This window comes from Nannospalax galili, unplaced genomic scaffold (assembly GCF_000622305.1).
Source record: "Nannospalax galili isolate Female #2095 unplaced genomic scaffold, S.galili_v1.0 scaffold763, whole genome shotgun sequence".
NCBI classification, from domain to species: domain Eukaryota; kingdom Metazoa; phylum Chordata; class Mammalia; order Rodentia; family Spalacidae; genus Nannospalax; species Nannospalax galili.
Genome location: NW_008349451.1, coordinates 304,393 through 327,168, shown reverse-complemented (window position 1 = coordinate 327,168; position 22,776 = coordinate 304,393). Strand labels below are relative to the sequence as shown.

Genomic DNA, 22,776 nt, shown 5'->3' with positions numbered 1-22,776 from the left:
TATCCTTTTGGGTATGAAGAGCTGGTTTGTCTAAGCTTCTGGTTCTCTTTTTTGATTTTATATTGTCATGGCCGGACTGATTTTGTCTTCAGGAGTTCCATGGTGGACCAACTCCAATGTGGGTCAGAAGTTTTCAGACTTTCTCCTTAGTCTGTAATCTTCTAAGAATGATTTTGGCCTCAGGAACTTGGGTGTTGGACTGACCTGAGATCCTGGCCGTGGCCATGCCAGGCAGGTATGCAAAGGCAGATGGGGTGGGAAGAAGCCCCAAGATTTCCCAGGGAGTAGATTGAGTAGCTGGGTTGTACTGGATGCAAAGGATCAGGGAGAGTAAAGGTAAGCCTTGGAGCCCCAGAAAGAGGCTGGTGGGGGTTGCAGGACCAGGGAAGTAGAGGGAGGGGAGGGTGGGGCCAGGTCCAGAAGCAGTGCTCCTGGGGCCCAAGGAAGGCACTAAGTTGGTCTGGGTGAAAAATATCAGGAAGCAGTATTGGTTCCCCAGGTGTCTGGGGACCCAAGACTAGGAATGGCACAGGGCCCAAACTAGGAGTAGAGAACAGCGGGGAAGATGGAAGTGTGAATGAGTCCAGGGGAGTCAAGGCATGGAGGGCTCCGCGATAGACTTACCCCAAGAGAGGCCTGAGGGTAGGAGAGCAGGCTAGGAGAGTTAGCCGGTGGTGCAGGTCCAGGGAAGCAGAGAGAGGTGAGGGTGGGGCCAGGTCCAAAAGCAGTGTTCCTGGGGCCCAAGGAAGGCACCAAGCTGGCCTGGGTGAAAAGGATCAGGAAGCAGCACCGGTTCCCCAGGTGTCTGGGGACCCAAGACCAGGAATGGTGCAGGGCCCAAACCAGGAGTAGAGAACAGCGGGGGAGATGGAAGGGGAATGAGGCCGGGGGAGTCAAGGCGTGGAGGGCTGCGCCATAGACCCACCCCAAGAGGCCCGAGGATAGGAGAGCAAGCCAGGAGAGTTAGCCGGGGTGGTCTCTTTCTTTTTTTTTTTTTTTTTGGAGGTGAGGACTGAACCCAGGGCCTTGCACTTACTACGCTGAGCTAAATCCCCAACCCCAGGTTTAGTATTTCTTTAAAAATTTTAAAATTACATTTATTTAGTTTGTGTGTGTGTGTGTGCACACAAGTGTGTGTGCCATGGTACATGTGTAGAGATCCAAGAACAACTTGTGGGAAAAGCAGTTCTCTCCTGTACCATGTGGGACTGGACTCAGGTTGTCACTTACCAGTGAGCACCTTTATCCACTGAGCTATCTCTTTGGCCCCAAGATGAGATGGAAAACTGAGAAAAGTTTTTTCAGTGTGCTATAAAGAAAACTGTGAAAGAAATTAGGGGAAATAGAAGAGACCAACTATACATCAAAGTTAGTGGTAGAATTGAATAAATAAGCCAGAGCATAGTGTCACAGCGGTAATCCTAGCATCTAAGACAAAGGCAGAGACAGGGGGATCAGGAGTTCAAAGGTAGCCTGGCTACCCAGGGAATTCAGGGCCAGCTTTGGGCTCCACAGGGGCTTGAAACCAGCTTGGGCAATATAATGAAACTCTGACTCAACAAACCAAAAACAAATAGACAAGCAAATGAATAAGTGAACTTCAAAGTTTGCATTAGAAAGTATGTCTCAGTTTTATTTCTGTTGCTGTCATAAAATACCCTGAAAGACAATTTAGAGGTGAAATTATTTTAGTTCACAATTCCAGATTATAGTCCATCACTGCCAGGAAGTTAAGGCAGCAGGAGCTAGAAGCAGTTGGTCATGTCCACAGTCAAGCACAAAGAGAGAATGAAGGCATTACATGTTTGTGCTCAGGGTGCTTGCTCCACTCTTACACAGTTCAGGATTCCCTGACTAGGAGAGGGTGCCACCCACAGTGGGTCTTAATGCCTCAGTGAACATAATCAAGGTTTTCCCCCACAGACCTGCCCACAGGCCAACCTGGTCTAGATAGTCCCCCACTGAGACTCTATTCCCAGGTGATTCTAAATCATTCCACGTTGACAACTCGAACTAACTGCCACATTATTTTTATTTGGTAATGCTTTAGATATCGTCAGATCCTGGAAAAAGCCATTCAGTTATCCGGGGCAGAACAACTAGAAGCATTGAAAGCTTTTGTGGAAGCAAGTAAGTGGAATGGGAATGGTGTGTTTGCCTTGTATTACTGAGCTGGTACTTTAAAGCTTTCTTAAAAGCTTTTTTATAGATGGCCTCCATCAGACTCCATCAGATTGGCCTGAGGGCCTGTGTGTGGGGCAGTTTTCTTTCTTTTTAACTTAAAAGCCTTTTTTTTTTTTTAAAAAAAAAAATTAAAACAAATCAATGCTAAATAAGCTTTGAGATTGGCTTATTCCAGAATTTAAACTATTTATAGTTTGATTATTTTTCATTGAATTTTCAGTATTGAAATCCCAAGTTAGGTTTTATATAGTTTCTGATAGAGTGACATAGCATAGTGTAAAGGTAATGGTTTCAATTCAGATCCTGGTATGCTATTTTATGATCTTGGGTAAGTTGTTTAAGTTTTTTGTGCCTCTCTTCATCTACAAAATGAGAACATGACACCCTATAGAATTGTTGGATTAAATGAGTCAATAAGCCTAATAAAGTGCTGGCATTCAAACACTTGCTATGTGTTCACTGTTAATAATATTAAGAATATTCTCTTTGAATTGAGTAGAAATTTTCAATGGACTTTTCCCCAGTCCCAGCTTTTAGCATATTCCTTTATCATGAAAATTACTCAGAATTTAGGCTGAAATTCAGACTGAATTACCAACATTGATGGTGCTTAATGATGTGTGTGTGTTCTCACACACAATGTCTACCACATAGGCTGATTTAATCATCTTGTGATTGGACATGTAATTATAGGTATCCTTATATATTTTGTAAAATTAGTCTCAGGAGAAACTAACCTCCCCACGCCTCAGTCACCTTCCAGAGTAGTTAGGTTGCCAGTGGCAAAGCCAGACTACAAACTAGGTTTTCTGATTACTATACTTTTACTGTCCTTATTATCTTTCCTTGAATAATACTAGTTTGTGTAGTAGTTTTGGTTTCAAGTGACCAATTGCAATTGTAGTAAAACTTTCTCGTCACATCCCATATTATCTAATAATGAATTCCAATTAATGTATTATAAATGAATTAATTGCAAAAACTATTAAGTTACTACCTGCAGTATGAGGCAAACTGCCAGTGGTTTCAGAAAAAACTGCTCAGAATAGCTTTATTAGGAATATCTATTACAGTAGCAAGGGGATAGTACTTTTTATAAACGTTGGTCTTTATATAAAATTTGAATCCAAAGATCCCCAAGAAAAGCAATCTATATTTAAGGTTATTTATGTTAACAGAACTCAAACTTTTGAATCATCTTTTATTTTCATACTAACTGCTCCTTTGAGATTTGAATGATTTGTCTATAAACAATTAGTTATAATCATATGACATTTATAAATGTGTAAGTGGCCAGATGTGGCAGCACTCACCTTTAATCCCAGCACTGGGGAGGCACAGGTAAGTGAATCTCTGTGAGTTCGAAACCAGCTTGGACTACATAGTGAGACTGTAAATAAATAAATAAATAAATAAATAAATAAATTCAACAATAAAGTATGATGGAACCAGGCATGTAACTCAGTAATAGAACCCTTAACATATACAAGTCCTAGGTTCCATCCTCAGCACTGAAAAAAAAGGGAATGTAAAAATAGAATGATAATAATAACAAATATTTTTTAAGTGCTGTCAGGTTGTTTAGAGTGCTTTGTATTTTATTGCGTTTAAGTGTCACAGAAGTCTTATGGGGTAGTTGATAGTAGCTATATCATATATAAGGAAACAGAAGCATAGAGAAATTAAATTCTGAGTAATCAGTTTATCCTTAGAACATTGATGTTAGTCACATAGAGTGATACCTCCCACATGCTGGTATGTCCAGTGCTGACAGAACTTTTTATTGGAAAAGTAGAAATGGCATAATTGTGGTTTTACTATTTTCTTCTTTAACTCTGTTGTGGAGTGATTGGTGATAAAAGCATATAAGCAAAGTATAGATGCTCTCTGTCTTCACTTTGTAGAAAATAAACAGGAGAAAGAAAATATTAATTCTGAACTATTAATTTTTCCAGCTATTTCTGTTTCTTAGAAGAGTTACGGGGAATTTTTGCTGCTTTGTTGTAGTAAGTATGTAATCAAGTAAAATTCAGCATAGAGAAAACTGATTGTTAACCCTAGCACTCAGGAGCAGAGGCAGGCCAATCTTTGTGAGCCAAGGCCAGCCTAGTCTACACAGGGAGTTTCAGGTCAGCCAGGGCTACACAGTGAGACCCTGTCTCAAAACAAAGAAAGAAAGAAAAAGAAACTGATTGTATAAGAAGATGATAAGAATATGGAAATCTGTGAATAATGCATTGAAAGCTGCCCTCATAGAATTAAGTAGAATTTAATTGCTCAATGAAAATTTATGTGTTATTCATATTTTCAATCTCATTTTTTTAAAACAGTGGTAAATGAGAATGTCAGTCTTGTGATCTCACGACAGTTGCTGACTGATTTCTGTACACACCTCCCTAATCTGCCTGATAGCACAGCCAAAGAAATCTACCATTTCACCTTGGAAAAGATCCAGCCTAGAGTCATTTCATTTGAGGAGCAGGTACAATTCTAATCTTAAAATAACCGCAATTATTTTTATGATCTGATGTCATTAAGTTCTTGTAGGAGCTAACTAATAACTCAGTTTCATTTTTTATAAAACTGTGTCAAACAACATTTACAATATAAAATCAAATAGGTATTAGAATGTTGCAACTCTCACTGCAGTTTTAGTAAAGTTTTTAAAATTTAATTTTATTCATTATTATCATGTATTAGTATGGTGTGTGTGTCTGTGTACATGTGTACGTGGGTACTATGGTGCACATGTGCAAGTCAGAGGACAACTTTGAGGAGTTGGTTCTCCTTCCACCTTACATGAATGTATTCCAGGGATTGAACTCGGGTTATACTTTTGCAGCAAACACCTTTACTCACTGAGCTATCTTGTCAGCCCTAGTAAAATTATTACCGAAGGTGAAAACAGGAAAAACTCCAGCATCATATATGTAACAACATAAAAGCAAAATTTAATGTTTAAACAAAAATATTGCCAAAATTCACATTGCAGAAATGTGACATTTCAGTTCACTATTCTAATATTCTGTGTTACAAACTTTATGGAAAAAAATTGGGTGATCTACATAAACTTCTGCTATTTGCTTGTAGCTTAATATGCTGAATGAGAGCATTGTTACAGCAACATATGTGTCTACTGTTATTCTAGGTTGCTTCCATAAGACAGCATCTTGCATCCATTTATGAGAAAGAAGAAGATTGGAGAAATGCAGCCCAAGTGTTGGTGGGAATTCCTTTGGAAACAGGACAAAAGTATAGTAAATAGTGGATATTGTATTTATATATATATATATATATATATATATATATATACACACATATATGACATATTTAAATGCGTACTAACACTTTTTCTTAGATCCTAATGCAGGAAATAAAAATGAATGTTGTAGCTTGTTAGTCTGTGATAAATGCTCTGGAGAAAAGAAAGGGGACCAAGTGCTAACAGGCTGTTTGTATCATTAAATAGGGTGGTTGATTGAGATATTAGCTGTCCCTGCTGTTATGTTTTCAAAGACTTGGTGGTGTTAAGGGAGCATCTGAATTATATATGGCAGAGTATAACTAGGTAGCTTTTAGAAGGGGTGGTTAACACAGAGGTATTAATATGGTAACATACTTGCATTTTCTAAAGAAGAGTAAGGAAGCCAGGGTAGGTAGAGAGGCCAGGAAGGAAAGAGAAAGAAATCAGTGCCGAGGTCAGATTCTGTGAGGTGTTGAAGATGTTGTGAATACTCTGATTCAAAGTGAAAGGAGAGCTAGCCATTGGAGGATTTTTGAACAGAAGAGTGTGATTTATGATTAATGTGATTTATGTTTTAAAGACTCACTGACTACTGGGTTGAGAATAAACTGTTGGCAAGCAGTAATAGAAGTAGGGATATTAATTTAGAGACTTATCACTACCATAGCTCAGTGAAGGCTCTGAGAAATGTTGTATTCTGGATATGGTGTTTTGTTTTATTTTGAGATAGGGTCTTACTCTGTAGCCCTGGCTGACCTGGAACTGGCCATGTAGACCAGGCTGGCTAGCACTCACAGAGATCTGCCTGCTGCTGCTTCCAGAATGCTGGGATTAAAGGTGTGCACCATCATGCTAAGCTTTTTTTTAAACAAGATTTACCATGGCTTGGATGTGGAATATGCAAAATAATCCAGATAAATCCTGATATTTGGTTTGAACAGTTGCAGAGATGGAGTTGCCATCTACCAAGTGGGGAATAGGTTTTAAGGGATGATCAAGAGTTTGGATATATGGTAACCAAGTGAAGATGTCTAGTAGTGAGTCAAATATTTTAATCTGGAGTTAGGGTGGTCTGGGTTATAGACTGACATCTAGGAGTCATTGACTACCAAATTGAAAGCTATTAGTCTGAACTGATTCCTTCCCAGGGGAGGGAGGGAATATATACAGAGAAAAGGAGTACATACGAGGCCTGGAGCACTCCAGCCTCATGTCAGTGGCAAGAAGGAGCTGTAACAAATGGGAAGGATTGTTCATTGAGGTCCGAGCACCAGAAGAGTACAGTGTGCTCTTCTAGAAGCTGTATGAGGAAAAGAGCAAGGGATCAGACGTGGTACTGATGGGTCATACTGTGACTGGATGAGAGCTGTTTTGGTGAAATTGGAGAGTGAAAGCCTGATTGAAATAGTGAGTGTAGATAGCTCTTTGGGAGAGTTTTCAAAAGGGGAAGAAAGGAAATAGTGTAAGAAATCACAGTGGAAATTAGAGGTTATTATTTTATGATTGATCCATTAGAAAGCAAAAAATTGATATTGAGGAACTAGGAAAGGATTCTTCCAGGAGTACGTAGAAGGGGAAGGAAATCTAGTAGAGGGATAGGCTTTGGTAGGAGCATAGAGAGTTCACTGAAGGTAGGGTTTCTCAGTGTTGACATTTCAGACAGGATAATCCTTAGTTGTTGGGGCTGCCAACAACTGTATTGCAAAATGGTTAGCAGCATCTGGGCCTCTTCTTCCTAGGTGACAGTAGCACTGCCATCCCTAGTTGTGAGAAACAAAATGCCTGTAGACATTGCCAAATGTTCTGGACAAAATTACTCCCAGTGACAAAAGTATTAGGTAGGAGCATAGAAAATAGGTGCTTATATTAATGATACGGTAGAGTTGTGCAAGTTCTCTTTCATTATTTTATTTTTTATTTTTATTTTTTTGAGATACGGTCTCCTTGCAGTCCCAGCTGGCCTGGAACTTGCTATATAGACCAGGTTGGCCTCCTGAGTGTTCAAACTAAAGACTTGTGCCACTGTGTCTGGCTTGCTCTGTTATTCTTTTTTTAAAGTTTATTTTATATGTATGAGTGTTTTACCTGCATGTATGTAAGTGTACCATGTGCCTGCAATGCTGGCAGAGGCCAGAAGAGGGTGTTGGAGCCCCTGGACCTGGAGTTAAAGACTAGGTTGTTAGCTACCATGTGTTTGCTAAGAACCAAACTTGGGTCCTCTGCAAGAGTAGCTAGTACTCTTAACTGCTGAGCCATAAAAATTATTCATTTTAAGCTGGACATGGTGGTGCACACCTTTAATCCCAGCACTTGGGAGACAGAGGCAGGCAGATCTCTGTGAGTTCAAGGCCAGCCTGGTCTACATAGTGAGTTTCAGGACAGCTTTGGGCAATAGGGAGACCTTGTCTCAAAAAGACCAAAAAAAAAAATTACTCATTTTAATAAAAAAATTTTTTTATAGATTATTATTTTTTATTGTATGTGTATGAGTGTATTGCCTGCATGTACATGAGTGCACCCATGTCATGCAATGCTGCGGAGGTCAGAAGAGGGCATCGGATTCCCCTGGAACTGGAGTTAAGGACAGTTCGTAAACTGCCATGTAGGTGCTGGGAATCGAACCCGGGTCCTCTGCAAGAGCAGTCAGTGCTCTTAACCGCTGAGCCATCTCTCCAGCCCCTCATCTTAATTTTTAAAGTACTGAGTGTGATAAATATTCCTGTCAGAAAATTGAAAAATTTAAAGCTTAATGTGGTGTAAAAATTCATATAAATTTGAATTCCAAGTGAAAAACAGTATAAATGATTAATAATAAATGAGTAAGCAGAAATTTTGAATTTGTAGAAAATTTTCCTATGCCCTACCATCCCCAAATCAAAAACAAAGAATTAATTTTAAAATTGGAACCAAGTGACTTATAAATTCTTTTCTTGCTACATGGTATTACCCCTTTTGCTGATAAATAGAAAAGATTAATTTTCTATGAGAATTAATCTTGAATTATGTGAATTTTGAATTATGTGAAACCTTCAGTTCTGCATTTCTTGCATAAAGTATGACCACTGGCGTAAGGAGGAAAATGAAAACCATCAATCATATCACCACCATGCTAATTGATAGTATATTTTGAAATATGTATGGAAGTGCATTTTAATGGTGTTTTACAAACTATTGTATTCCATCTTTTTTTGTTTGTTGTTTTGTGTTTTTTAGAGACAAAGTCTCCCTGGAGCCACAACTGGCCTGGAACTGACTATGCAGTCCAGGCTGACCTCAATTTCCCAGAGATCTCACTATGTAGCTTTGACTAACCTGGAACTTGCTTATATAGACTAGGTTGACTTTGAACTCAGAGATCTGCCTGCCTCTGCCTCCTGAGTGCTGGGATTAAAGGTGTGAACCACCAAGCCTGGTGATATCCCACTTTTTCACTTAAAAAATACAGGGTGCCTATAAGTACCTAGTAATGATTTTAACTACATCATATTCTACCTTTTTATGCACCACAGCTTCAGTACTATAAATACCGTAAACAAGAGGTTTCCATTTCTTCCTATCGTAGATATTTATAAGTAATTTTACAAATTAATACCCTTGTAATAAATACACAGTCACGTTCCTTATTCTTAGGATTTGGTATTTGGAAGTATAGTGCATAAAGGCATACACAAGTTTAAAGAATTCAAAGGATAATTGTAGAGTTTCTTGCCGTTGTTTTCCAGGAAGGCTGAGTCTGACTATCGTTCCCGACAGTCATGTGTTGTATGCCCTGAAACTCAGTGGGGGTTATTTTAAGATCTTTGTCTTATGAGATTGTCTGAGGATAGAAGCAGCCATGATGCATTATGTTCAGTGACAATGAAAATAGCAGCAGTTTAATGAAACAGCTTTTAGTTTTTCTATACTATAGTAAGAAAATTAATTTCCTTATATTAATAGAGTATATAAAAGAGAAAAACAGTTTTTATTATTTGTAAAATTTTTCTTGACAAGATATTGAGTCAGTCTGTATTTTTTAAAAATTTATCCTAGACAGTACAATGTAGATTATAAACTGGAGACTTACCTGAAGATTGCTAGGCTATATCTGGAGGATGATGATCCTGTCCAGGCAGAGGCTTACATAAATCGAGCATCCTTGCTTCAGAATGAATCAACCAATGAACAATTACAAATACATTATAAGGTAACAAATGAACTAATTTGGAATTAATTTTGTATTGTGAATCATATACCAAAGTGTTTCAGACCATCTGATGAAATGCTTATATATTTTAGAAATTCCCTTTTTCTCAATTTTCCCTTAATCGGTACATTTTCCCTCTGTAGGTATGCTATGCACGTGTTCTTGATTATAGAAGAAAATTCATTGAAGCTGCACAAAGGTACAATGAACTCTCTTACAAGACAATAGTCCATGAAAGTGAAAGACTAGAGGCCTTAAAACATGCTTTGCACTGTACCATCTTAGCATCAGCAGGTAAACATGCAATTTATACTAAAATGAAGTGAGCTTTCTTTGCTTCATAACTTTAGAATGATTACTATGGAAATATTTAGCAAGGAATATTCCTCTAAGGGATATCTTAAGGTAAATTTACTTTAAACATACAAACAAAACAGGAATAAAGTGATTTTTTTTCTTAAAAAATTTTAATGTTATCCACACATTAGGAATACCTTAAAAAGAAGGCTGGAGAGATGGCTCAGAGGTTAGGAGCACTGGCTGCTCTAGCAGAGAACCCAGGTTTGGTTCCTAGCACCCCATGGCGTCTAGCAGTCCATAGCTCTAGCTCCAAGGGATCTGATGCTCTCTTCTGATCTCTGTGACCATAAATATATATACATACACATAAAATAAAAAATTAAATTTTAATTAAAGAATACTTAAAAGAGATAATAGAAAGTTTAATATAAAGTTTAGTTAGAAAATTTCACTAAAAAAATGAATATCAAATGAAAATTATAAAGATGGAAACAAAGATAAAATTCTAAAGATTGAACTGGAGAGATGGCTCAGCCCTTAAAGGTGCTGGTTGCCAAGTGTGACAGCCTGAGTTTGATCCTCAAGACCTGTGTGGTGGAAGGGGAGAACTGATTCATGCAAGTTTTCCTCTGACCTCCACAGGTGCACCTTGGCATGTGTGCCTGCCTTCATGCACATATTAAATAAATAAATGTAGTAAAAAAATTTTTTGTGGTCTTTTTTTTGAGATAGAGTCTCCCTGTAGCCCAAGCTGGCCTGGAACTCATTATTGTAGACCAGGCTGGCCTTGAATTCTTAGAGAATTCTGCCTCCCAGGATTAAATGTGTATGCCACCACACCCAACTGTAAAAGTTTTTTTAATCTGAGAATTGATGATATAGTAATGAATATACTCCCTTTCAGTTTTTGTTTTAATCTTCAAGCTTCAATTTTAAACCTGGAATTCATTCTTTTCCTTAATAAGTATAAAGTTTTTACTGAATTCAGTAGCATATAAAGCTACTTAAAAGTATATATAAAAAGTTGGGCTGGAGAGATGACTCAGCAGTTAAGAACACTGGTTGTTCTTGCAAAAGACCCGGGTTTGGATCCCAGCACCCACATGGCAGCTAACAACTGTCCATAACTCCAGTTCCAGGGTATCCGACAGCCTCTTCTGTCCTCGTGGGCATTGCACGACATGGGTGCACTTATATGCAGGCAGTACACACATACACATAAAATTAAGTAAAAAAAAGTATATATTAAATATATATTAAAAAAAAATATATAAAGCACCTTAAAAGTGGAAAGGAGCATTATGAAGGAATACTGTAATATATAATAAACCATGACTTTTCTGAGTCATTCTGAAATCTCTTCCTGAACTGTAATCAGTTGAAAGCTAATGACATATTTAAATGTTTAATTCTTTATGAACTAGTAATTTTATTTTTGTCACTGAAAAGGCAGTGCATGAACATGGTACTACTTCATCTTCTAAAGAACTATTGTAACTCCTGTGTATTTCCTTTACTTAAAAAGTGTTTTTTTTTTTTTTTTTTAAATAACCATTGGTGGCAAGGTACACACTTACTTTTTCATGCAACTAAATAGTAGTGATTGTTACATATTAGTATATATGTTCAGTTTGATTTTCTATTGTTTGACTTTGTTACAACTTATAGTCTTTGTAGCTTGCAGCCAAGGATAACTATGAATGCAGTCCAACACAAAATTGTAAACTTACTTGAACCATTATGAACCTTTTCTTCTAACTCAGTTGCATGGTTCTTGAGTATGAACTCTGTTCTACAATGTCAAAAGGTTGGACACACCTATATGCTGTAATGCTTAGGCACCCGCATGGTGGCTAACAGCAGTCCATAACTCCAGTTCCAGGGGATCCAACTCCCTCTTCTGTCCTCTATGGGCATTACATTTACATATGTGCAGTTGTAATACTCATACTCATAACACACACACACACACACACACACACACACACGTACACAGACTCTTCACATATAAAAGAAAATTGACAAACTTTTTCAACTTGTCCATATTGAACTTTATGGCATTTTTGCCATGCAGAAATTTTATTATTATTATTTGTGTGTATGTGTGTGTGTGTGTGTGTGTGTGTGTGTGTGTGTGCGTGCGTGCATGCTGGGAATGGACCCCAGTGCCTCATGGATGCTACAACTGAGTTATATCACTAGCCTCTGATCTTTATTTATTTAATTTGCTTTAAAAAGATTTATTTTTATTTATGTGTATATGTCTGTGTGAGTGTATGTCATGTGTGTGTGTGTGTGTGTGTGTGTGTGTGTGTGTGTAGGTGCCTGAGGCCAGAAGAGAGTGTCAAATCCCCCGGAACTAGAGTTACAGGTGGTTGTGAGGTGGTAATGGGAACCAAACTCTGGTCTTCTGGAAGAACAGCAAGTGTTCTTAGCCACTGAACTAGTTTTTAGCCCTATATTAGTTTTTCTATTTTTTGAGGTGCTAGAGATTGAACCCAGGGCTTTTTACTTGGTAGGCAAGTGCCCTGTCAATTTGTAGCCCTCTAATTTGTGTGTGGTTTAATTTATCAATTTTTTTTTTTTATGGCTCCTAGGATCTTTTGACTTGCTTAGAGAGGTTTCTGGTTTTTTAATTCCTCAGTACTTTAGGTTCTGAAATTCTTTAGCGCCCAGACCCTTTTATACCTAGAAAAACATTATCAAAAACTTTATAGAGCTTTTAATACAGTTTACAATCTTTGCTTATTGTATTATAAATTTAAATGAGAAATTTGAATATATTATATATGTATATATATAATTTATTTAAAAGTAACAGTAAGCCTGGAGAGATGACTCAGTGGTTAAGAGCACTTGGCTGCTTTTGCAGAGGACTCAAGTTTAGTTCCCGGCACCCACATGGTGGCTGACAGCCATCTGTAGCTACAGTTCCACGAGATCCAATCCCTTCTTCTGGCCTCTGTGGGCATTGTACCCTCAGGTACACTTACGTATGTATAGGTAAATCACTCACACACATAAAATAAAAATGAAGTAACAATAATAGATGTATTAATGTATTTTTATGGAATAAAGTAAATAGCAATGATGTATTTTTATGAAAAAGAATTTAATTTTCCAAAACAAAAATTAGCTAAGAGTGAAATTGCTTTACTTATATTCAGGTTTCTTCAATCACTAGTTTAATAGAACACAACTATGCTACTCTAGGCACTTCTGTAATCACTGTTTTATGTACTTTCTTTTCTTGGGGGTGGGGGGATCTTTTTGAGACAGTGTCTCTCTATAGTAGCCCTAGCTGACCTGGAACTCACTATGTAGACCAGACTGGCCTTGAACTCACAGAGATTTGCCTGCCTCTGCCTCTGCCTCTGCCTCTGGCCACCTCGCCCGGCCAGTTGCACAATGGATAACACATCTGACTATGGTATTCTCTTTTTTTAAAAAAATATGCTGCCTTTTTGCAGACTTCAAGGAAGTGATTATATACAAGGTCTTTCATTCTAGATTTGTCTGATAAGCATTGTTTTCTTGTTTCTTTTTTATTTATTTTTATTTTTGGATGCCGCAGTCCAGTTGCGATGGATCCTAAAACCTGAGTGGGAAAGGTAGGGGATTAAGGAAAAAAGACACAGACACAGAAACAGCTGGGATCAGGAGGACCTGCAGGCCGATAACCATGCAGGCACTTTATTGCAGGGTAACAGTGTTTTTATACCTTGTCTCAAAGCAGGAAAGAATCTACTATAGAAATATAGCACAAAACCACAAGTTCCTTTGACCCATGCAGTTTCAATAATCACAGTTTCATTAATCACATGTACTTGAATCAGCAGTAGCCAAGCAGAACTTCTAAGACAAAGGCATGTACTAGGAACAGTTTCATTTATAATACGTAATTGTATAAGCAGCACCTGAGCAGAACTACTAAGAGAAAGACATGCACCTGGAGACTGATTATCAGAGACTTACCTGTATAGGCTCAGCCCCGGGTAAGCTAGGACAGGCCTTGCCAATATCCCTTTAGCTGCTCTCTGGGGGCCGGGAACTGCTTGTGCCTCGACCCTGAGTCAGCCAGGATAGGCTTTGCAAATATCCCATTGGCTGCTCTCCTGGGGGGCAGGCAGCCTGTACCTGGCAGTCCTGAATATTCAGCTTTTAACATTTTATTTTATGCATATGAGTGTTATTATGCCTGCATATAAGTGCACCCATGTCATGCATTGCCCATGGAGGACAGAAGAGGGCATCAGATACCCTGGAACTGGAGTTACAGATGGTTGTTAGTTATTGTGTGGGTGCTGGGAACCACCTGGATCTTCTGCAAGAATAGCCAGTGTTCTTAACCACTGAGCCATCTCTCCAGCCCCCTGTTTTCTTATTTCTTTTCCTTTCTGTTTTGTTTTGTTTCATTGAGGCAAGATCTTACTCTGGCTGGCTGGCTTCAAATCTGTGCTAATCCTCCTGCCTCATCCTCCTGAGTGCTAAGATTGTAGATGTACACTACAATGCCAACTTTTGCCTGTGAATTGGAAGTTAGTGGTTAGATTAGATTCAGCTTAAAATTTTCTAGGAAGAGCACCCTATAATGATGCCCCACTTATTTTCAAACAGAACATGTAATGTTCAGGTTGCTCAGCTTCGTGAATCTGAGTTTGATCATTTTGTTTGTGGTACCAGAGATTCCATTGTAAAAGCACATTTTGTTTGCAGTTACTCATTAATCTGTGTCATGTTAATCTAGAAAAATCCTATTCTTTTGCCTCTAATACTATAATTTAGTACCTTTTTATAATTTTGATCTTTGTCCTTCCTTACATTGTATGCTACAAAATAGTGATTTGTTAATTCTGTTCTTCAGCATGAGCATTCTTTTTTATTTTCCTTTTTTCCTGATTTTGGTTTTGTAATATACTTATTTTTCTGTGTGTATAATACACATACATAAAAGTGTGCATATTAGAAGCGTACAGCTTAATACACTTTCACAAACTGAACATTTTCATGTAAGAAGCACCCAGAACAAGAAATAAAATGTTACCATCACCCCAAAAAGCCTCCTTAATACTCCTAGTCAGCAGTGCAGTGCCAACTCTACCCTCCAGGAACAGTCACTGTTATATTAGCAGTACCTGGCTTTATATATTTATGTAAATGAAATTATGTAGTGTATTTATTTCTCTCTTGATCATCTTTATGAAATTTATATTGTTAGACAGTGCTTTCTTAATTTTCATTGTTATGTAGTATTCTGTTGTATGACTATACCACAATTTATCCTATTGCCTTTGGTTCACTTTTTATTGGTTATTAAGAATAGTACTGTGGGCAGGAGAGATGTCTCAGTGGTTAAGAGTACCAGCTGCTCTTCTAAAGGGCCTGGGTTCAGTTCCCAGCACCCACCTGGGGTTCACAACCTCCTGTAACTCCAGCTCCAGGGGTTCAGATGCCCTCTTCTGGCCTCCATTGGCACCTGCACTCATGTATACATACACCCAGAAACACACATACACATAATTAAAAATATAAGGGATTGAAAAGATGGCTCAGTAGTTAAGAACACTGGCTGCTTTTGCAGAGGACTCTGGTTTCATTCCCAGCACACATGGCAGCTAACAACCATCCTTAACTCCATTTCTAGGGGGTCCAACACCCTCTTCTGGCCTTTGTGGGTTTGCACACATGGGTCCACTTACGTACTTTCAGGCAAAACACTCATAAAATTTTAAAAATACTTTTAAGCCAGGTATGATAGTCCATGCCTTTAATCCCAGCACTTGGGAGGCAGAGGCAGGCAAATCTCTGTGAGTTCAAGGCCAGCCTGGTCTGCATAGTGAGTTCCAGGCCAGCAGGGGGCTATAGGGAGACCCGGTCTCAAAAAAAGACACCCCCCCCCAAAAAAATTAAAAAAAAAATCTTCAAAAAAAGTATTACTGCCATGAATATTTTTTTTTTGAGATAGAGTTTATATAGACCAGATTGGTCTCAAACTTGCTATATAGAGAAAGATGATATTGAACTTCTGATCTTTTGCTTCCATCTCGCAAGTGATGAGAGCCTAAGTGGTGGCTGTGACTATAGAACATGATTAATGAGGATTGTATTTTAGTAGACAAAAATGAGGTAATAGAATGATTTTTTGTCATTGAAGAAACATTTGAAAATATTTGATGCTCTTTGTTTCCCTTAGGACAGCAGCGTTCTCGGATGCTGGCTACTCTCTTTAAAGATGAAAGGTGCCAGCAGCTTGCTGCATACGGGATCCTAGAGAAAATGTACCTAGATAGAATCATCAGAGGAAATCAGCTTCAAGAATTTGCTGCAATGTTGATGCCGCACCAAAAAGCAACTACAGCTGACGGTAATAATCAAGTCTTATGCATATGTGGTGGTCAATAGTAGGTATAAACTAGTGGTAAGTATGTGAGATTAGAAGCATCTTGCCGTCTTTTATAATACTTCCATATAGTACTCCCTGATTTTAAAAAGGATTAATATTATATTAACTGATGGTAAGTGTCAAGCACAGACAGACATGACCTTGTGGTATATTTAAAATGGTCCCTGTTGGAAAGCATTTTGTGAAATAATGCTTTAAAAAAACAAAAAAAACTTGTGAGAGCAGAAAAATTAAAGATTATACCTATGACACTTTTTAAAAAAACTTATACAGATAAATAACAATAAACAGATTATAACAGAGTATAATTATCTAGTCTCGTTTTAGAGCAAAATTTAGCATAGTATCTTCCCCAAGGTTCTTCAGGGTAAAGTACTGTCAAGAAGAATAGAACTCCCCTGGGGCTGGGGAGATGGCTCAGTGGTTAAGAGCACTGACTGCTCTTGTAGAGGATCAGGGTTTGGTTCCTAGCACCCACATGGCAGCTAACTGTAACTCCAGTTCCAGGGAATCTGATGCCTTCTTCTGGCCTCCTCAGGTTTGCATGCATAGATGTACTTACTTTCATTGTAGACAAAATCATACACATAAAAAATTAATTAAAAAAAAGAATTTCTGTCATATTTTCTGGTTAAGGGATGTATTTGCTTAAAACAAACTGTCTTTGCCAAGAAAAAGGTTTTTAATATTCTTCATTATATTATTATTATTATTATTAGACCAGGCTGGCCTTGAACTCACAGAGATCCGCCTGCCTCTGCCTCCCCAAGTGCTGGGACTACAGGTGTGCATCACCACGCCCGGCTCATTATATTATTTTATATATGTTTATCTACAGATCTTTTAAAATAGCTTCTTTGATATTGGCAACTGATTGCTGCTAGGTGAAGAAGAGCTGATCTTCCTAAAACAAGGGACTCTAGATAGGCTGACTAGACCTCAGTGGATGGACTTGCACTGGGGAATGCCTTGGGACACTGACAACACAGTGGGCCTTAACAGGGCTGACAGAGTATATGGGCTCCATTGGGGAGGCTATGGATGGGTGCTAGTGGGGACGGGGTTATAAAGATGATTAAGATTGTTTGAGATGTTCTTTATGAAATACATGGAAAAAATCAATTAAATATTGATCAGAGTAGTAAAGATGATGGTTAAAGGTTATTACATGCCTAGAAATTTTCAAATTTAAAGATGGCCCCTTTTAAAGTATGAAACTAGTTTCAAATGTTTAACTGTTTTAAATGTTTATATTTATGTTTATATTTATATTTATATTTATTTAAGGTTCCAGCATCTTGGACAGAGCTGTTATTGAACATAACTTGTTGTCAGCAAGCAAATTATATAATAACATTACCTTTGAAGAACTTGGAGCTCTCTTAGAGATCCCTGCAGCAAAGGTATTTTCTTAATTTCAGTGCTTGTACAAAAGGGAATCAAGTAATGAGAAAATGCATACTTGATAAGAAAACCTATTTAAATGGCAAAATATCATTACAATGAAACTTCTTTAGTAGTTTTGTTTTTTTATATTGTTTTGTGATAACATTACCTAGAACGGAAATCTTAAAGGAGTTCCAAGTTCATAAGAATATCTTTTTGTTTGGTGTGTTTAAATCCACTGCAATGATTTCAAGTTTCTGAAATTTTAGATTGTGATATGTGCTTTGCTTGTTTCTTCTGCCCAAATTGACTCAAAGGTTTAATATTTTATCTTTCAAGATAATGTCTCTGGTAATACCTCAGGCTGTTCTCTTGTAATGTCTGTGATTGGTTTAATTTAAAGAGTTGAATGACATATAAGTGAATTTTATTTCATTCTTTGGATTTGGTTGATCAGACACAAATTGCAACAGAATACCAATCGTATTTAGAGTGCTTTAGTTATCATTTATGAAAAATGATGAAAATTTAAATATTTTATTATTTTTATTTTATGTGTATGAGTGTATTGCCTGCATGTATGTGAGTGCACCTGTGTCGTGCAATGCTTCAGAGTTCAGAAGAGGGCTTTGGATTTCCCTGGAACTGGAGTTAAGGATGGTTCGTAGCCTCCATGTGGGTGCTGGGAATCGAACCCAGGTCCTCAGCAAGAGCAGTCAGTGCTCTTAACCACTGAGCCATCTCTCCAGCCCCCATTCATGAAAAATCTTAATTTTAAATAATATTAAAAGTAGGCTGGGTGTGGTGGCGCATGCCTTCAGTCCCAGCACTTGGGAGGCAGAGGCAGGCATATCTCTGAGTTCAAGGCCAGCCTGGTCTACATAGTGAGAGCCAAGCCAGCTGGTGCTACAGGGAGAATCTGTCTCAAAAAGAACAAAAAAAAAAAGTAAGCACTCAGTCTTACTTTGCCTTATTTTTGTAAGCCTTAATTAAGGTCATGCAGTTTGGTAAGTTTTACTTTAGGATTTCTTTTTGTTTTGAGACAGGATCTCATGCTGCCTAGACTGGTCTTGATCTCAGTAGGTAGCTAAGGATGACCTTGAGCTTTGAATCTTCCGGCCTCTGCCTTCCAGTTACTGAGATTACAGATATGTGTGTTTCAGGTTTAATTTAGAATTTTCTAACTGTTTCTTTACCTGTACACATTCAGTAACGAATCGAATCAGTTTGGGAACTGAGATTACAGTTACCATTTGGGTTTTTTTTTGTTCTGTTTTATTTTGTCTGAGACAGGGTCTCCCTGTAACCCCAGCTGCCTGGAACTCGTTGTGTAGATCAGGCTGGCCTCCATTTCACAGAGATCCATCTGCCTCTGCCTCCCAAGTGCTGTGGCTGCTTCACCTGAGGGAGAATAGCTCAGAACACATAAGAAGGTAACAACAGCAAAAGCTGGGGGTGAGAAATACATAGAAATTAAAGTGAAATAAAATGGGAAAAATAAGCTCCCCACCCTCAGTCGAAGGCAAATTTTAGTACATTGCAAGGGGGTTGGGCAAGGGCAGTAGCAGAACTACCTGCCTTTTTTTTTTTAAAGATTTGGATCCCAGTGAAAAGAAAAATTAGGCTGATTCTGTAGCTCAGTTGGTTGAATGCTTGCTTAATCCCAGCACATGGGAGGCAGAAGCAGGCGGATCCCTGTGAGTTCAAGGTCAGCCTGGTCTACATAGTGAGTTCCAGGTCAGCTGGGGCTACAAGGAGACCTGTCTCAAAAAGACAAAAAAAAAAAAAAAAAAAAAAAAAGAAAAATTGGTATTTGTCTAAAATCTCACAACAAGCCTGGCTTGGTGGCACAAGTCTGTATTTTTTTTTTTTTTTTTGGTGTTTTTGAGACAGGGTCTCCTTGTAGTCCCAGCTGGCCTGGACTGGAACTTGCTGTGTAGATCAGGCTGGCCTGGAACTCACAAAGATCCGCCTGCCTCTGCCTCCCAAGCCCTGGGATTAAAGGAGCGCGCCAACACTTCCCAGCACAAGTCTGTATTCTTAGCACTTGGAAGGCTAAAGCTAGAGGATCATGAATTCTGGGTCAGCCTGGGCTATATAGTGAGATCCTGTATCCAAAAAGACCAAGCAACAATGACACACTCCCAACAAAGTAAAATAGATCTTAGCCAACTTAAAATAATGGCTTGTATGCAGAAAAAATTAGGAATATGAGATGTCATCTCCCAACAAATGATAAACTCTTGTAAATCTTAAAGACATTTGAGCCAAAGACTTTAATTTTCTCTTACATGTGTCTGACTCTTAGATATGATGTTTAAGTTTCTGATTTTTCTTTATAGGCAGAAAAGATAGCATCTCAAATGATAACAGAAGGACGTATGAATGGATTTATTGACCAAATTGATGGAATAGTGCATTTTGAAAGTAAGAAATTTTCATTGTAGTGAAATGGCAATGGACTGTTGCATATTTATGATTAAATATGTTGAATTGTTTCCTTTGACCCAGAATTATATTACTTGGAGTGAGCTTATTTACAAAAGAAAAATTTAAATAATATTTAAAGTTATGTTCATGAATCTACTTAATGCATCACTTCTAAGCTAAGGAAAATTTTGAAACTGGCATCATACCAGTTCACTCATTCAGTCACTTGATCTTTATTGACCCCAAACCATGTGTTGGGTGCATGCAGTGACAGTTGCATTTTCTATCAGCAACTCATTAAACTCATGCAGGTGGCAGGTAAGTGGATTCATTTACTTCTCATTGTCTATACCTTTCAGCTCTCATTCCCAACTTACACCTTGGACTATTCCACTTGTAAAGATCTGATTTGAAATGTTTCTTTGGACCACACAGTTTGGGGTGGTCCCCAGCGATCTGTCTTGGTCTCTGCCTCTTGCATCTCAGCTCTTCTTTCACCCCTGCAGCCACTAGTCGGTGATGTCTATACCCTCCCAGTCATTGCAGCCCTTTTGTGTCTTCTCTTTCTGTAGATTTTAGATTCATGATCTTTTAGTTCAATTCCATGTTCCCTAGAACACTTAAGTTGCCTATTGACTTTTTATTCCAGTTGTCCAGAAAACCCATCTTTCAAGCTTGTACTTAGTAGTAATGTTGCTGGTGGAGAGTCAGGAATCAGATAGACACCACAAGCTCACAAGTCCTTATCTCTGCCTGGGATTCGTGATGTAGTTCTTCAGACAATTCTTTTTCCTATATTGCAGTGATCCTTTCAGATTGAGTTTTCTTTTGTTTTAAAGATTTTACTTATTTTTTTATTTTTTCAGAAGCATTTCATTACAGCTTTAACATACTCATTAACAGTTTCCAGAGCAAAAATAGATCTCTTTCAAAAGTAGCTATAAAATTTTTAGGTTCGTTGTTGATTTACAGTTTAGTTATTACACTTATACAATATTGAACTCAGTATAAACCCTATAAGACATAAATTAATGAGTTTTTAACCTTTAAAAAAGATCTCCATTTCATTTAAAAATAAACTTTCTTACAGAAAGACTCATTGTTTTTGCTCATAACACAGATGTTGGTGCATACATCTCTAATCTGTATGTATCTGATTATTACTAGTCATAATCAGTTGCACTCAGATCATTGGCACCTGTGTATGTCTGTAAAGTCATTGGGTAGATTTCAATGGTAATGTTTATCACCTCTACTAATTAACATGAAGTGAATTTTTATCCTTCCTCCTCAAATATAATTCATTTTTTTTAATTTGTTGATTTTTTTGTGTGTGTGTATATATCACACAGAACATTCCAAACCATCTTATGCAACTGTACACCCACCTCCCATATGGGACCCTCCCATAGCCTCCCTCCTTCCACTAGAGCCCTTATACTCTGTTATCCCTGCTACTGTCTGCTGTGATGTCATCACCCCCAGCTGTTCCCCATTACTTGTCCATCTGGTGAATATAGTCAGCCTATCTAGAGGTCTTTGTTTTAGGAAGGTCAGCTGTTCCTCATCTTGCTGCAATCAGTTGTCAATATTCCTTTAGATAAGATTGGGTTCTGCTGTTTATTTTCCCAGTTCTATGCTGGGTTACTATCTGGGAGTCCTTTGGCCACCCTGGCCAACAAATCAAAAGAAGGTATCTCCTATCTGGCATTGTTGCTAGTTGCATGTAGCCTTTAGCTATACATATAGACTCTTAAAAAATTATATTGGCCCCTTTAATCTTTGGTTATACTTTCCTTTTGGGTGTTTAAGGTCATACAGTTGGCCCAGGTAAACCAGTTTATTTTTACTTTTTTTTTTTTTTTTTAGTCTTCTTGAGACAGGGTCTCTCTGTAGCCCCAGCTGTCCTGGAACTCACTATGTAGACCAGGCTGGCCTTGAACTCACAGAGATCTGCCTGTCTCTGCCTCCTGAGTGCTGGGATTAAAGGCATGCCCCTGGCAATTTATTTTTACTTTTAAGGCCATTTGAGGATCTGTTCCTCAGGAGTCACATGGGCTTGGGAGGAGTCCCTGGCTCCTTTCTTTTACCAGTTCTGCCTATGTGAAGATAAGTCAAAGGTCCTGATCAATCATGACTGGCTTCGCTTGGAAGCATGGAGGAAATGATTCCTCTGTGTTGACCCTCTTTTTTGTAGGCTGGACACTGGTTCAAGTCCATCTGGTGGGATCTCCTTGGACTCCTTGATTAAGAGGATAGGTGACCCACCACAATTACAGGACATTTTGAGAGATGCTCATAGTCCCCTGGAGCTAGTTGACCTAGGAGGGCAAGGAGCAAAAACTGTCCTTTATGTCCCTCTGACCAAATTAGTATAGGCCTCAAAGTATATCTGTTAAACATTCAAGAAGGTTAGTTCCACCAGTCTGGTAATTTTAATTACTGTGTGCTATGTAGATAAATCTTGGGTGAAGACCAGTTGTTCTCAGATAAACCTTGCCTAGACATATATTTCTGGATCTGCTATGTATAATTTGTCAGTAGGTTGTTGGACTAATATGGTTCCCTCTGGTTTTTGCTCCTAGCTAGGCATTATTTATCTCTCGCATTGTCTAACCCCTCCATCATGGTTTCCCCAATTAA

At 38.2% G+C, this 22,776-nt stretch overlaps 1 protein-coding gene across 1 annotated transcript in view; it reads left to right on the top strand.

Moving 5' to 3' along the window:
* Cops4 (COP9 signalosome subunit 4) overlaps positions 1-22,776 on the top strand; it is a 53,954-nt gene that overhangs the window by 12,361 nt on the left and 18,817 nt on the right. The window contains exons 2-9 of the mRNA XM_008846854.2: positions 2,051-2,130; positions 4,515-4,666; positions 5,333-5,436; positions 9,461-9,614; positions 9,758-9,908; positions 16,108-16,278; positions 17,605-17,720; positions 20,046-20,130. Coding sequence (XP_008845076.1) covers positions 2,051-2,130; positions 4,515-4,666; positions 5,333-5,436; positions 9,461-9,614; positions 9,758-9,908; positions 16,108-16,278; positions 17,605-17,720; positions 20,046-20,130 — 1,013 coding nt within the window. The remainder of the gene's footprint in view (positions 1-2,050; positions 2,131-4,514; positions 4,667-5,332; positions 5,437-9,460; positions 9,615-9,757; positions 9,909-16,107; positions 16,279-17,604; positions 17,721-20,045; positions 20,131-22,776) is intronic.